Source organism: Coturnix japonica, chromosome 5, assembly GCF_054131305.1.
Source record: "Coturnix japonica strain WE chromosome 5, WE-NBRP24, whole genome shotgun sequence".
In the NCBI taxonomy this organism is placed as follows: domain Eukaryota; kingdom Metazoa; phylum Chordata; class Aves; order Galliformes; family Phasianidae; genus Coturnix; species Coturnix japonica.
Window position 1 is genome coordinate 4488208 of NC_140667.1, and position 16953 is coordinate 4505160.

The window sequence follows — 16953 nt, forward strand, 5'->3', positions numbered from 1 at the left end:
TCACTTAACTCTGCAGAGCATAAGCATCATCAGCAAATGATGTCAGGATTTGCTGCGTCACCACCTCTGAGTGATCTAAGATCTGGTTAAGTGACATTATTATTTGAGATGAGAGCTAAATTAATTGAAAGTATGACCTCAGATCTACATACTGTTTACTGGGCTGTAAATGTGGAGCATGTAGTCTTTGCTATTCTTGTGCTCCTGTTCTTTGTTCTTAATGACAGCCTTGAGTAATAAAACTGCATCCTAAATAAGCTGTTAAAGAGTATTAATTCCTGAAAAATGTGGATATTGGTGAAGTCCAGCAACAAGAACAAGGAACAAAAAATACATTTTTGGCTGAGTAAACCTTTAGCGATGAGCCCCTTCAAGTTTTGATCATTTTTAGAGTCTTTTTTGAGCTCATGAGTACAGTGCCTCCTTAACTCTGGCATCTCTTTGTATATATTATGGCAGAATTGTACCAGGTGTTGCTTGTAGCATAAATGGAGGTGTGAAATGGGAGTTTGAAATGTGGTTATCCTTTTATCACAATATCATTTATTATTTCTGAGCTACACAGGAATGTGCAACTCCATACAGGCATATTTTTCTAATTCTCCCAACAGGGATATGTAAATATATCATCAAGGCTCTACATTTCCCCCCCCCCCCCCCCCCCCGGCTTTCTCTGAAGACAGTGAAACAAATATAAGACTCCACTGACACTGTGGTAATGAATAGTGCATTTAACTACCAAATAACGGTGGTTTTTTTGTTGGTTTTTTTCAAGATTTCAAGTGTTTTTTATTTGATTCTCAAGTGGAAGGTAACTGGATGTGTTTTTAGATATAAATATGAGTGCAAGTATGTTACAGAGGATTATTTTTCTTGGTTTAATGTGAAGAGGTGCACCAGTTGGAAGGAGCAATTGGTCTAAAAACAGCTGTTGATTTCTGGTTTTGAGCAAGGAGTGAACTGCTCACTGGGGGAGGGAGTGAAGTGTGAATAGTGGAATTACTAGGAAGTCAGTACATCAGATATTGGAGTTAGCACAAATCACAAAGTGGGATGTGTTAAATGCAGCTTTCTCTCTGGAAGTACCTAATTCCCTCTTCTAGTAACACCAGCTAATAACTCAGTATAATTAAAATCCTTTATTCATGTTATATTTAGTTACACATCTGGATATGAATACAGCAAGGCAAAATACATGACTCTGAAAGAGTGGACTTGTCCTTTCTAAGTTATCACATATTGTAATTCCCCTTGAGAAAACTGTTCACTAATTCAGGTAGAAGCCAAATCAATAAACCCCTGGAATTGCTGCTGGATTCTATAGGTTGTACTCCTTTTCTAACTTTCTTGATAAGTGTAGCAGCAAGCAGAAGATCCTCCTTTCAGCTCCTGAAAGGCTGACTACTGTTCACCTTGATTGTGGGAATTTGTAGTCAATCTCTGTTAAAGCTTGGGCTGTTTCTCACTGTCAGAGCATTCCTCAGTACTCCAACCAAGTGCAGCAGGAAAGGTATGCCGAGCTGAGGGCTACCACTGGGGGGGGGAATGTGATTTTCTCCATACCTCTCATGACATTATTTGATTTCCAGAAATAGCTAAAAAGCTTGGTTTTCTGTTTCCAGAAAAATGATCAACATTTTAGCTCTCTCGAGGCTAAGCCATACCAGTAAGAAATTGAGTGTAGGGTCAAACTAATGATGTAAATTACTGAGCTGATGTCTAAGTACTTATTTGACTCTAACCTTGCACAGTAGTGCACAGGAGCTAAGTTTTAAGAGAGAAGAGAACACGTAGACCAGCTGGACATAGCATTTCTATGACCTTTGTCTTTCTTGAGTAGAAAATTAGAGGTTTTTGAGTTATGCCTAAAGTTGTTCAAATTTTAATTCCTTAATAACTTTTGAATCGAAATCTTTGTATTATTATGTTAATTATATATGGGGAACAATCATCTCTATGAAAGGATGTAAGTGGGTATCTCGTGAGTTTCAACAAATTTAACTGTGGTAGTTATTTGTAGACTGGAAAACAGTCTATTTTTATTAGTACACTGATAGCCTGGGAAATGCAGCAGGAGAAGTATAAATTTACATCATTGCAGAATTTCTGTAGTAGTACTAGAGGCCATTGATTTCAATATTCCATAGTTGTATTTGAGTTTATATTAGTGAGGGTCACAAAGACATTACAACCTCCCTTTATTTACTTATATATATATATTTTTGTGTATGTCACATTAAAATTATGTATGTAGACAGCTGCATGAATTTGTATCTGTCTGAGCTAAAATAATGGTGCCTGTATATCATCCAAGTCTCCTTAGTTTGCACATATGGTGGATTTCAAGAGTGTTCACGTGTCATTCTCTGAACCAAACCTTTGATCTCACAAAGTGCATTGACAAAGAGGTTTCTGCTGTGGCATTCCCTTCTTTTGATCCTGAAAACGTGACAGTGAAAAGTGTGATTCAAAACTGGTAGGGAATTGGAGGAGAAACACGTGTGCGTTCACAGCTGTTCAGTGATGATTAGAAACTCTCTGAGAAGGTTCAGTTCCACCTCACTCTTGGTGTAGCTAAAGAAGAGGAGACTGGGAGCCTGATAAAATAACTTTATGGTGAGGGTAAGAAGAACATTTTGTTCCATCTACAAGACAAACCAGGTGCTGGCTGCTGATGGAGGCATATGTTGAGGTAAGCGTTACTTTCTGAGAAAAGGGAAGCCTGTAGGAAGTGAGACATGCATTTGCTTTCAGTGTGTCTTTTCTGTATGTGAGTGTGTATGTATATATACAAACACACATATACACACAGTGAAAAAGAAAAGGAAAAAAAGCTATTTTAGCAATCCAGAAGGATTTTATCAGCAGCTGTTCCCCCCTCTCGATGTAGTTCTCCTTATGATATATTCTGAAAATAAGTGTTTTTAAATAATTCAAAATATCACAGTCAAAGCTGTCAGGAACATTTATAATTGCACTTTGAAATGCTAGGCGTTATAATTTATGCTGTGAGCTTTGAAAAACTTCTTAGATACTTGCAGTTCTCATAGCTGCTCAAAAAAGCCAAGGGGGAAGTTGTAAAGGTGGAGATACCCTTCTGCTGTTCCCAAAGTCACTTAATGATGAAGCTGCTATGGACGGCATCCAGCTGTCAGTGCAGTATATTCATGCACGTTCCTCACGTTCTCATTCCTTATCACAGAAGCATCATGAACTTGCTTTGGACAAGAGTTGTGTATATGTGGCAAGCAAACAAGAATGAAGCGTGGTGAGCCCTGATATAGGCTGTGGTTTGATGTATGACAACAGAATGGTACCTGCATCTGCTGCAAGCTGTACCATGGTGTTGTATAGGGTTGATCTATCTGTAGGCTTGTACTGATACCACTCAGGCTCAGCTGTACCCAATGCACAAGTGTCATCCAGATGAGTGGAGCTGTGTGTATGTGTAGCTTGAATTGTGGCACTTGTTCTGATGCAGCCCATCCCACAAGTAAACACAAGTAGGAACAAGAAGGGAGCAGACTGACAGAATGCTTTGTCATAGACTTCAGCTATTTTCTGAGATAGCAGTGTCAAAGAAAACCTTAAAATATTTCCTTAAGGACTGCTTCAAGTCTCACCTACATGCTAGTAAGATTGTTATCAGAACGGATGGACAACATGGTGATAAGCGATTCCCAATAACTTTCCAATAACAGAAAAGTTTACAGGTGATTTTTCACACAGACTTCATAAAGAGAAAAATCAATGTGGCTTTAGCCAGCCTAATGGCAATATCAGTTGTTTAGAAATATTAGGAGCGTCTTTTTTTTTCATGTGTATGAACTATACGTTAGTTTGTGTATTGCATATTAAAAGGAGAGCCACAAAGGACGTACATGATGCAGTGATTTCTACATGCACTTGTTTATATATACTATTTTACTGATGAAATGAGGACTGTGTCTTTGCCATACAAATCTTGGCAATATATTTTGACATACTTTGTTTTGGCAAGAGTTAAATAAAGATATTCTTTTACTTCTGCACCCCTTTCATTTATTTTGCATCTACCTGGCTTGTTCTTTTCTGCTTTTCTTCAGTATTTCAGAAGCGAGCATCTTTTTGGAACTGCCAGTTCTCAGCTTCCCAGGTAAAAAGCTGGTGATTTGTATTCACTAATTGTACACTTGGGATATTCCAGGTTTCTCTCCTGTAGTCTGTGCTGAAAGCAGACCTCTCAGTGTTTGTTGTTAAAGAGTTGGAAATACAGCAGTAGAGTTTAAAGTGTTCATTTATCTCTCTTAATTGCTTAGTGAGGACTGGCCGCATCTTTTGAGCTGTTCATGTGTTTGTCTCTTGTTTAAATTTCAACTTGAACTTCAGAACTTCATAGTTAATTTATTACTTAATCTTTTGAACTCCAATTTTTTTTTATTTATTTTATTTTTTTTCCATGTTGTTAGTCTTCATGTAATCCATGTTCTCTGCTGTGGGAGTAGAGCTCCATGGTAGGTACAGGAAAGGAAATAACCAGTGATGTGAGGATAAGGTTGCACTGAAACACAAAAGAAGGGACATTATAGTTAAGCAGTTTTCTTTTGTCAGTCAGTGTGTGATCCTAATGAGCAGTGTTCTTTGGTTTAGTATTTGGTCGGCCTCCAGTTAAACACAGCTTTACAAGAATATGAATTTGGTTCAGAACATTACTTTTTGGATTCAAAGGAAAGAAGTCTGAGATATATTAAATAATCAGCAGCATTGCAGAAGGCATTATCCCATATTTTGAACAAGACAAGACAGCAGTATTTTGAGATCTCTTTTCACAGTGGATTGAACAAAGTTAAAGGTGACTTTATACTACAAAGACAAATTTAATGTTTAAATGATCAGAGTTGCCTTTCCTGGCATAAAAATGAACTGTACAATTGCTTCTGTCAGTTCTGCTTATTGTTCTGGTGCCACTGTAACAGAAAGGAGAGAATGTGCAAATACAGAATTGCTGGGCAGGTGACTTATTTGTTATAGGGAGATGGTGTTCTTTCCTTTCTTCTTCTTGCCCTAGATTCATGTTAGATTCTATACAACAGGTTTCTGGATAAGAAGAATTTTGCTACTTTTTTCCCCAGGAGAAAGAAGTCTTCTACAGTGTTTATGTTTGTATGTTATCTAGAAGATGAACTTAAAAGCAGTAAAACAACAGGAACAATACAAGGAGGTTTGCCACAATAAAGTACCCCTGAGCCCACAGGTAGTTCTGAAAAGTTCACTGAGAATGAATAGGGCTCCCCACGCTCTGACTTGTTAGTCTTGGCTGGGGAGCAGACTGAACCCCCTGTGATTCTTGAAGAAGAGGTCAGGGAATTACTACTCCAACTGGACTGTCACAAGTCCATGGGTCTGGATAAGATTCATCCGAAAGTGCTGAAGGAACTGGCGGAGGTGATCGCTGAGCTGCTTTCCATTATCTTTCAGCGCTCTCTGTTAACGGGTGAGGTCCTGGAAAACTGGAGGCTTGCCAACGTGACTCCCATTTACAAGAAAGGTTGTAAGGAGGATCCAGGGAACTACAGGCCTATTAGCCTGACCTTGGTGCCAGGGAAGGTAATGGAATGAATTGTCTTAAGGGAGATCATGCGGCAGGTGTGGGATGACCAGGAGATCAGACCTAGCCAGCATGGGTTCGTGAAGGGCAGGTCATGCTTGACCAATCTGATCTCCTTCTACGATCCTGTGACCCATCTGATGGATGAAGGAAAGGCTGTTTATGTGCTCTACTTAGACTTCAGCAAAGCCTTCGACACTGTCTCCCATGCTATTCTCCTACAAAAGCTGGCAGCCCATGGCTTGGATGGATGCACTATTGGCTGAGGAAGGAGCTGGCTGGAGGACCAGGCCCAGAGAGTGCTAGTAAATGGAGTTAAGTCCAGTTGGAGAGCAGTCATGAGTGGTGTTTCCCAGGGGTCGGTGCTGGGGCCTGTCCTTTTCAACATCTTTATTGATGACTTGGATGAGGGCATTGAGTGCACCCTCAGTAAGTTTGCGGATGAGACCAAATTGGCAGGGAGTGTCAATCTGCCTGAGGGTAGCGAGGCCCTGCAGAGGGATCTGGATAGGCTGGAGAGCTGGGCTGAAGCCAGCAGGATGAAGTTCAACAAGACCAAATGCCGGGTTCTGCACTTTGGCCACAACAACCCCAGGCAGTGCTATAGGCTTGGGGTGGAGTGGCTGGAGGATTGTGCGGAGGAAGCGGACCTGGGGGTACTGATTGATGCTTGTCTGAACATGAGCCGAAAGTGTGTGCCCGGGTGGTCAAGAAGGCCATTGGCATACTGGCTTGCATCAAAAACAGTGTTACTAGCAGGAACAGGGAGGTAATCGTCCCCCTGTACTCGGCATTGGTGCGGCCGCACCTTGAGTACTGTGTTCAGTTTTGGGCCCCTCACCGAAAGAAAGACACTGCAGCCCTGGAACGCGTTCAGAGGAGGGCTACAAAGCTGGTGAGGGGTCTGGAACACAGGCCTTATGAGAACAGGCTGAGGGAGCTGGGATTGTTCAGCCTGGAGAAGAGGAGGCTCAGGGGAGACCTTATAGCTCTCTATAACTTCCTGAAGGGAGGTTATAGCGAGCTGGGGGTTGGCCTCTAATCGATGATAGAACTAGAGGGAATGGTTTTAAGCTGCGCCAGGGGAGATTCAGGCTGAACATTAGGAAATATTACTTCTTGGAAAGGGTAGTCAGGCATTGGAATGCACTGCCCAGGGAGGTGGTGGAGTCACTGACCATGGGAGTTTTCAAGAAACGTCTGGATGTTTTGTTGATGAATATGATTTAGCTGGGAAGTATTGGTAATGGTTGGACTAGATGATCTTCTAGGTCTTTTCCAACCTTGATAATTCTGTGATTCTGTGAATCCAAGATGGTGTTGCCCTGGATAAGGGTTTAGTATTGGAAGACTGAAGATGTTTGTTGTGTGATTATAACATTCCAGCTTAAATTTAAAAATAATCTTCCTCGTGGTGTTTGTGCTTAGAAATAATTAATAGATTTACATAGCTGAGACATAATATTTAACATGACTCTATTATCGGAGATGCTGAAGAAAAGCATTGCTAGTTATGTGATGAGAGTAGTGAAAGGGTAGTGCATTTAAGGGTAATACCATTGAGGTAATAGTCAAAAGTTTTAGAGTTGCAGTATAAAAAAAGTAAAGCAGAGGCATTATTATGGATATAAATGATGAAGAATATCAGATCCGAAAACTAGGAAAGTTACTTATCAAAAAGGGAGAGGAATATATTTCCTATTAAATGCCAAATTCTGTAGAACTGTGAGGTGAAAACCTAGGATGCTTAAGCCTATTTAGAAGAGATATTAGTATTGACTTAAGTGATTTTATTTGAATTGTCATTAAACCAAGCCTAGCCAACATATTTATTTCTGAATCTCAGTAGACAGGGATGAAACAGTTCAAGTAAATATTCTGTGCACAAACTATGGGCATCAGGTTTTAAATGCCCCTGAGTGCAATGAAAAACTTCTGTACCGTAAGTAATTGAAATCTTTATAGAAGCTGTGTTTCTCAGATATGCTCTGTTAGTATAGTTGTTGTGGTCAGGAAAACAAAATCAGTTTTCCTTTGTCCTGCCATTGTAGATGTTATTCAGGGAAAACCTCAACCTTTATACAAAGTTTGAGGAAAAAACAGTCAGAGGTGGAGTGGTGGAGAAATGGAGTTGTGAAGCATTTCTCTGCACACCAAATCTAGAAACCATTGAAGTGTTTACTATACTATGCTCTGTTCTGTTCAATAAGAACAGTAGAAAAGTCAAAATTACTGATTAAACTTAAAACAATTGGGGATTATTATTCCCTGAGAACAAATGATATTTGGACTCTAACTTACAACAAATCAATAGACTGATAATACAAGAAAAACAGCTTGCAATTACTGAAGACTTGAAAGTGCAAAGTGTTGCTGAGTTATTCTGCTTTGCAATGCAGACCTTAAAACTTTCAAAAATGAATATTTGTTCCAGTCCCAGATGTGTGTTCTGATGACAGCACTTGTTTTTGCAGAGTGGTGTAACTGGTGTAACCTAATATTTGGAGAACAGATTTAGTATGTATGCAATTACGCAGTGAAATTCCTAGGAATGGATTTAAATTTGATTTGCCCAAATATACTGAAAAAGGAGTAGGAAACCTTGATGTTTTTTGAGTATTGGAAGATTTCAGAAAGTCACTGGGATTCTGTACTTCTTATGGCATGGTATGGAATCTCACATCTGAGTCAGCTTCCACACAGATTGTCCCATAGTACAAAACTGGCATCAAAGTTTGTCATATTTCAAAGTAGGAAGTGAGGTTATGAACTATGGCGAGGGTTATTTGGTTATCACACAAGTGCAGAATGGTACTTCCAGGACACAGTGCAAAGAGTGCAAAGGTTGGTGGCAGAGGTAAGCTTGTCCACAATGAAAAACCTTTGGGGATCTAATAGTTAGTAGATCTAATATAGCTATGGCTTGTGTTTTCATTCTTTTTCTTTGCTTATTTGTTTTCTCCTAATAGTTCAGAGGGTTTAGCTTTTAGATGCTGACAAGTGGATTGGCTTGTTGTCTTCCTGATGCATGCTGTGTCATAACATATGAAACAAAGGAAAATCAGAGCTTGCATGCTTAAAGTAAATTAAATTTAAAAATGAGAAAAATACCCTAATTAATTTAACTTTTATTTAAGACAGTATTACCACTTGGTCAGATTTTTTTTTAATGCAGCATTTGACTACAAATATGACTGTTCAGTGACAAAAAGCTAATACAATGATGTGCTGCATAAGAAGGATGGATGTGGTGACCTTAATGAAGCTCCCTTATTACCTTACCTGGAGGAAATTCCTGCTTGACTTTTGTTCATTATCAGTTTAAAATGGGAACTACTGTACTGTTATGTCATTTAATTCACATAACTGTACACTGTTACATAAATTGTGGAAGTTTGACATTCTGGGCATATGAATTTTCCTGTAAGTGATACATGAGCAACCTGCACTGATAGGTTTATTAGTGTGTTGTTAATTCTGTATGTCAAGGATAACCATCTTATTACGTGGGCAGACCTACATAACAGTTTAGAATCTAGATATCATACAGTTGTAATTAATTAAATCTGAGTGGATTAATACTATTTTGAAGTGCACTGAGGGGTGTTTTAAGAGAATCTCATGCTTTTGTTTTCTATGTTAGGCAGGGCTATGAAGAACTGGAGAGACAGCTGAAAGAAGTCTTTAAGGAAAGGAGCAATATTCTTCATCAACTGTCAAAGACTTCTAAAGAACTTGAGGGAATTAAAGTAAATCTCCAGGTAAGGTTATATCTGGGTTCCTTTGCCTTAGAATTACTTGAGGTTTTTCATCCTAGCCTTTAAACAGCCACTGTTACTGTTGATTTTATAAAGTGAAAATAGTTCTTTTGATCTTGCATTAAACAGTCTTGTTTCCAAGGGAAGTAGTAGAGTGTCCATTTATTCAAAACAAAAAGCAAAAGAGAGGAAGGAAATGTGAAAACAAAATACAGTAGAACAAAAGAAGAAATAGAAAACAGTAAGATGCTTTAGTGGAGTTTCCACACATTTATCCTGGCAGTTACTAAGAAAGGATTTCCTTTACTGCTGTAGGCTTCCTCTTTGCTTTTAAGCTTAGCATAGCTGCTCACTTTACCTTGCCTACATGCAATCTGGATTTACAGCAGGGGATTACTTTACAAGTATAACTGTCAAACTGTGTTAGAAGAGCTGCCAGCCAGCCATTCAGACTTGAGATACCTTCCCATATAACTAAAGGCGTTTTCTGGGTATCATAGATTGGCTGAAAGGGTATTGGTCAGATTTACTCTGCAATCAAATCAGCTCCTCAGAGTGAAAAGTAGAGATCCTATTCTGCATCTGAAGTATTGAAATGGTCAGATGATTCCTTAAGAGCTTCCCTATCTGCCTGATAAAGCCTGTTGGTCTAGTAAAGGCTCATTTTCAGCTGACAGTTTCTGTATTGCATGCTTTTTTAAAAGACAGTATTCTCCTGGCATTGTGTATTTTCCATCCTATTGATGTAACCTAAGTGGGAAAAATATATTGAGTAGCATATTTATGCTTTTCATAGAATACAGGTACTGTGTCTTAGTACTATGTTGTAGTACATTGTTGTGCTACATCATTCTATACTCTGGAATTGCCTCCTGCAATCAATGTGTACTATGCACTGCAGAACACTTTCTCTGTTCACCCAACCCTACCTTCTCATGTGCTTTGCCACTCCTTTATTATTCTACATTGTTTTGTTTTTGAGAAATAGGATTCTCCATGTAGCTAAGTTGTTGTAGAATGGGATTTATTTTCATGCTGCAGATTGATGGTAGTACTCAGAAAAATCATACCACGAGGTATTTTAAACTTAAAACTGCAGATATCCAGATATACACAAGAAGTGCCCTGCTATTATCTTTGTACACCCACTCATCTTTGTCATGCCTCCTTAATGTCTTTAGTCATTTATTTGTTTACTTTGTAATCAGATCACATTTAATGCTTGAGGCAGAATGATGTGTGCAGTCAGTAGAGCTGAATGATGGTAAAAAGTAAAGTCTGGGTATTCCTCCTTTTCTTATCATTGGTAGTTCTCTGAGAGTATTTTACAAAAGAGAGCCCAATCGATCATTTTGCTACTGAGTAACATTGATGATGTCTTTAGTGACTGATTTCTTGCTTTTCTATCAGTCTTTGAAAAATGACGAAGCATCAGCCAGAAGTGATGTGCAGAAACTGCTGGAACTGGGCCATAAGCAAAGGTAAGAACATACCTCCTCCCTTTTCTTTCACTTTCTAGAGTGAAAGCAGTTACATTAGAAAATGCCACCTTTGCTTTTGCCTTAAATTTTAGACAGTCATGTAGACTGGATTCTGCTGATCATAACATTAATGGTAAAATAAAGGCAAGGAAATCTATCTTGTGAAAAGAACTTGAAGCAAATGGCATGTGCGCTGATACTGGACAGACATTAATATGCTGCGTGGAGGTGCCTGCTAAAGAAAAGGATTTTGAATGTCTCAGGAAGATTTAGGTATGAAACTTTCTGTTCCTTAGTACTGTCATTCAGCACTGTGACCCACTTAGCCATTGGAGTTGGGACAAGTAAATATAACTTCCATCACGAGTAAACACAACTAGTATAGAGATCACTTTGTTTCAAACGATGTTACATAATAAAATCCGTCGGCCCTCTTATTGATAATTTTTTTAACCTATTGAAGGTATACCTATTTTTTAAATTTTTTTTATTTTTTACCTATAGAAGTGCATATGGCAGTGAAAGAGGGCTTGTGACAAGAACCTTCAGTTCTTCAGTAGGAAACAAGTTGGAGTCATAATAAAATACTGTAGAGCTTTTGGAAGCTTCTGCTCTACTGGAAGATCATGGTGTAGGGAGGAGGTTTTGCCCTCTATGTCAAGAAGGAATAGAGTGTGAAGAGCTGTTTCAAATATCAGTGTTTCAGAATGATTACTGTTGTTAGTACAGTAAAGGAGCTGTTTTGTGCTTATGATGCACTGGTTCCATGCTGCTCAATCTCTCTCTATCAGACTGTTTCAATCTAGCATTGTCCGAATTGCTGAAGTAATTGAGGCCTGAACAAACAAAAAAATGATCCAGCAGGTCACAAATTCTGTTCTGGTATGAGTTTAGGTGCTTTCCACTCCAAATTAATTTTCTTTGAGTTAAATTACCAGCTGAATTACTGAATTACCAGCTCAGTTCCACGCTGCTCCTTTTTCATGGAAGTTTATTGCAAGAAACAGCACTGAAATCTCTCTACAGATGTTCTGAAATATGTCAGTCTTGTACTGTGTGACAGCTCCAAAACGTGTCATGTGGGTAGAAGGAGATCACCAGCAGAGGATCTCAGCCTGCTGCAATCACTCGGAAGAAACCTGAAATGCAGAAATGTTTTGATTCGAATAATGCCCCTTCTAAAGTGTGACCTTGTTTTCTCTTGTCCATTTGTACACAAAATCTTCCACTGACTTTTCTGTTACTTCTTTCTAGAAAGAGACATGTTGAATTTTATTAGAGTGGTTTTATAACCTTTTTTGAAGTTATCCTTGATAACTGTGTTGTTTCAGTCCAATATAATTTCAGAAGCCTAATTACCTTGATTTTTTTAATGCTAGTATCTTTTCCTAGAAAGTAGACACTGACAGATGTTCTATACAACAAACTATTTGGTGGACATTAAGTGTAGCCAAATTCCATCAGGTGATTTTTGTCTGGCACCATCACTGTAGTTCATGAGGTTGTTTTAATTCTATTAGTAAGACACCTAGCAGATACAGCACATCTGTCAGTTACTCTTACAATTAAAAACAAACTTCTTCTTGAAGCTGATAACTGAATTCTTAATGGACACTTGGGATGAAATTTGTGTTTTGTGTTTTCAACTAGGGAAGAAATGAAATCTCTCCAGGAGGCCTTTCAGAAGCAGCTTAATGAGGCAGCTGAGAAAGCAAAAAAGCAGCAGGCTACTGTGAGTGAGTCTCTGTTCCTCTTCCAATTTTTGGTTTCTTTCCTTCTGTCCTTTTAAAATTTGTTCTAACATAGAGATTTTGTCATCATCTCAAATTTCTTTACATGTAAAAACTGTATCTTAGGTTTGAAATGTATAGTAGTACTCTATAAGAGTCAGAGGGAAGGAGTGGAGAAAATTTGTATGTTTGGAAAAGCTAATATGTTGTTCTAATTTCTGTGAGCTTTAGGTGCGTGTACTTAGCATCTTTGAGGTTTGGGCCCAAGTCCTTATGCCAGTGAGGTACCTTTATGGATCCTCATGTCTTACCTGTACCAGAGTACACTGTCATACTGCCATTGACATTTATATAATCGCTACTGATTGATGTACAGTATATATAGTAGTGTATTTGATGCTGATCTCATTATCGCTAGAAAAAAAGTGCTAATTCAAAGCATAAATAGCCAAATTTTGTTATTGTGGGAGAGCAGAAGAATTATTCTTTGTTTAATTCTTCAGTATAAATATGAACGTGTTTTTACTCTGGTGAGTGGTATTCTTGTAACATGAACATAAGTTGACTAGATGATATCCTGAGATGCCTTCAAACCTCAGGTGTTCTGTAATTCTCATTCTGGGCTTGTAAATAATCTGCTGGAAGATTTTGTAGATGTATTTTTAGTTTCACAGTTTAGTTTCCACAGGGAGCTGGTTAGATTCTGGAGCTGGGAAGGCAAATGCAGGTCCCTCCATTTGAACCTGAGAATTGATGTCACCAATGGCAAACATAAATAGCCATCTGGTGTTGAATTATGATTTATATGGGTCATGTAGTGCTTGGGTTATAAATAGATATATGTAGTGTCTTTCCCTTTGTTACTCAGAAATCAGAAGTGTAAAGGTAACATTTTACCAGTTCCTTTGACTCCCACAATGTGTCATTGTTGGATTGTCAGTACATGTAGGTTTAATGAGAGAATAAAAGCCCTCTTCTATACTTGAGGGAAAAAATAAAAAGTATGCTGTACTGAACTTACAGAGTATAAACTATACTTGGATCTTTCTCAACAGTCAGGCCAGAATGCATATAGAAATCACAATCTGCACTTATAAGATTTTCTCCTTAAGATATATTATCATGAAATAAAAGAATAAAGCCATGTTCTCTCTTTCGGATATATAATCTAAACAGGCTATTCCAATGTTGTCTTAACTGTCTTTTTACAGATACATTGGCACATTCTTGCTTGCTTTTGTGGCTCAGCGAATTCTAGCCCTACAAATGAAATGCGGAAAATGTATTTTGACATTTAATCTCTGTATTCCATTTTGAGACTTGAGATGAACTCAGCTGTGGGTTAAATAAATCTCAGCTATAGCGAATGGATTATCGGCTCTGTTCTTGATAATACAGTGCTGTCTTTTTAACTTGAACACTGGTGCCTTGCATGAATTCAGTCCCTGAAATAGTGCTTTGAAAGAACATAAAACCATTACAGAAAACAAACAGAAACAAAACAAAAACAACAAAAAAGCAGACACAAAGTAGAAAAATCCCTGAGTTTATAATAGAACTGAACTTGGAGTGTTGCCATGTGGTTAGAGAAACCGAATTCTTGAACTGTATTCCTCAAGTTGCCAATAATAGAATACTTAATTGGCCACTGATTTTAAGGAAGGCTGTAAGGGATTCTTGGCTTGTGACACTTATTTCCTTATGCCTGGGGGTAAAATGTACATATTTGCCAGTAATGGGGCTGAATTAATATTCCAGAAGTGCTGCGGGGTCCTCAGATGAAAAGATGAAATAGAAATACATATTATTACTGTCTGTATGGGAACTGTTGAATGAAGCATGGCCCGAACCTCTGATTGACCACCTGAGGTGAGCAATGAGCCCTCCCTGGGAGCACAGGTGAAGGCAATTCAGCCATGTAATGGAAGGGGTGGAGCCTGGCTGCACCTCTCCTTGACCCCATTTAAGGGCTGATTGCCACTGGGGAAGGATTTCTTTCTGGAGATTCCCCCATCTTGGAGTTTTCTTGCAAGCCTATAATACTGGTGAGCATTTTCCATTTACTTCTGATTATCCTTTTCCAACATGAATTATTTGCTCTCTGAAGACCAGCCTAGCTTTTCTTGTCAAATTATACACCTATATTCTTGTTGATTATATGCTGTTGCGCACAGTTAGTCTGCACCTGATTCTGTGTGATTAAAAATATGAGTTTTGAAAGAAAGCCTTGTGTTACTTTGAGGCAAGCCTAGCTTAAGTTTAGTTCTAGTTTTATGAATTGAGTTTAATTCTAATCAAGCCCAAGCATTCTTCATCCTACAGGATTTGTTGAGTGAAGTCTGGGGATTTAAATCAGAGTAAATAAGCATAAGGTTACATTTGTCATCACCATTCATACTGAACACTAAAGAGGGGTTGCAAACACATAGCCCTTTTGTTGTCTTGAGTAGTGCAATGTATATAGACGTTAATGTTTATGTTCAACAGAGAACACTTGTGAGATGATGATGTTTCTATTGTGTAAAAGTAAAGTGCATGCAAGAGGATGAGGACTCTGTTTCTTCAAGTAGGGAAGAAACAGGATGCAGGTTGGAGGACTGATTTTTTTACAGTTGTTAGCAGAGAAATAGAGAGCAAACAATGCATTTACACGTTTAACTTCTTTTTCTCAGTGAACTTGAATATATAAGATAGTAGTGGTTCTTGCTTCTGACTTAGGTTAACAGGCTTTTGAGAGCTTTTGGAAGATAGGCTGTTCATTTGACTGTGTTTCATGCTAACTGCTTGTATCTTTGCAAGTAGCTGCTATTTTAGGAAGTGACCTTGAGATCTGTAGAGTCATTTCCTATAAATTTCAATCAAAGTATATGAAACCAGCTGGGCTGCTTTAGATGAGTGAGACAGTGAAGAATGAAGCGGGGGAATTTCCATAAGGATTGGAAGGAGGGAAAAGAACACAGTGAAACTAGGATAGGTAATCTAATTTTAGACTGCCTTTCTCATTTCATTTTGCTCCTGCTGCTATCTTATATAACAGTAATAGTTTTGTAATAGATAGTAATAGATATGGTGATGGGATTGTTTGACAATATAGTTATTGTGCAGCCTGCCAAAATGAGGGAGAAAACTTGTCTGCAGAAAATCCCACAGCGTGTAATTTGTTAAATAAAAAGACATAACAACAACAACACAAACAATATGATGAATTGGATATCAGTATCAGTTCATAATAAAGCACAGATATAACACATGGGGTTAAATTGAGATATCTAATGCCAAACAAGAATCCTAAGATGTATTACAAACTTATAATGAGATAGGATGTCCATTTCACTCCAACATGTTTTGTTTACTAACAGTTCTTGTGACAGTCATAAATGCCTCTATGACAAAAATGCTTTTTCATTAAACTACAGCTTAAAATTGAAAGGTTGTTCATGTAAGGTATCTTAACATACAAAATACATTTGGCTTTGCTTTTAGAAACATTGAATGCTTTGTAATTTATTCTTATTTTTTTTAACCAGTAGATAGAGTATTTTCTGTTTCAAGGCCTCAACCACTTTCTCTGGCTTTTAGAATCAATTTCTACATAGTAGTTTGAAATTAAGGCCATAAAAGTCAGTGTTGAGTATGTTAGGTGTACTTAGTCAATGGTGTTAATGAATGTTTTTCATTTCTATCTTAACTGTTAGTTCTGAGCAATGTAGATGATGTCTGGAGCTAACCAGTAAGTGTATGGCTGAGCCTTGACTGTGCAGTAATTACTTCATTGGTATTCCTCCACCTTTTGTCTGTGGTAAGGAAACTAATATCTGTCTCACAGAATTAGGTCACAGTCATCTGCTAAAGCACTTCATATTTCAGTTGGGAAATGTCTAATTTGAACACTTCAAGGTCACACACTGCAGTGAGTAAAGGCTACTGGATGGAACCTGTTGCCCTTTATAAACTTTACGAGTTCTGAAGCACTCAAAGCTCTGACTACCTTGGATGTCCATCTCCAGGAGACGGAAGCAGCATCCATGCTAAATACTGAGAAGTTCATTCTTAGAACCACCAATACATTTTTGTTATGTGTTTTCATAATTACTGCTAGGTAGTGACTAAAGACAGCCTAGTGTAGGAAATAGCTAAAAGTCAAACAAGAACAAAGAGCAGTTGAGATGTGTCTCGTGCACCCCATATAGACTTGCTTTAAGTTAAGCTGGTGTTCTCTCATTTATTCTCTCAATTATCATTGGATAATTGGTAAGAGCTGTGTCAAGCCCAGTAATGTTTTCTCAAATGCTGACATCTGCCTACGTCTTTTCCTCTCTCTTAATGTGTCTGTGGCACTGTCAGGTGAACTGTAGTTTCCCATGGATAGTTAGCAGTGTTTGTATCAAAAGTGGGGA

At 38.2% G+C, this 16953-nt stretch overlaps 1 protein-coding gene across 2 annotated transcripts in view; it reads left to right on the forward strand.

Annotated features, from left to right (window-relative positions):
• Window positions 1-16953, forward strand: part of LUZP2 (leucine zipper protein 2) — a 103511-nt gene that overhangs the window by 33480 nt on the left and 53078 nt on the right. For both annotated transcript variants that reach the window (XM_032445007.2, XM_085549881.1), the window contains exons 2-4: window positions 9231-9348; window positions 10756-10826; window positions 12477-12558. In XM_032445007.2, coding sequence (XP_032300898.2) covers window positions 9231-9348; window positions 10756-10826; window positions 12477-12558 — 271 coding nt within the window. The remainder of the gene's footprint in view (window positions 1-9230; window positions 9349-10755; window positions 10827-12476; window positions 12559-16953) is intronic.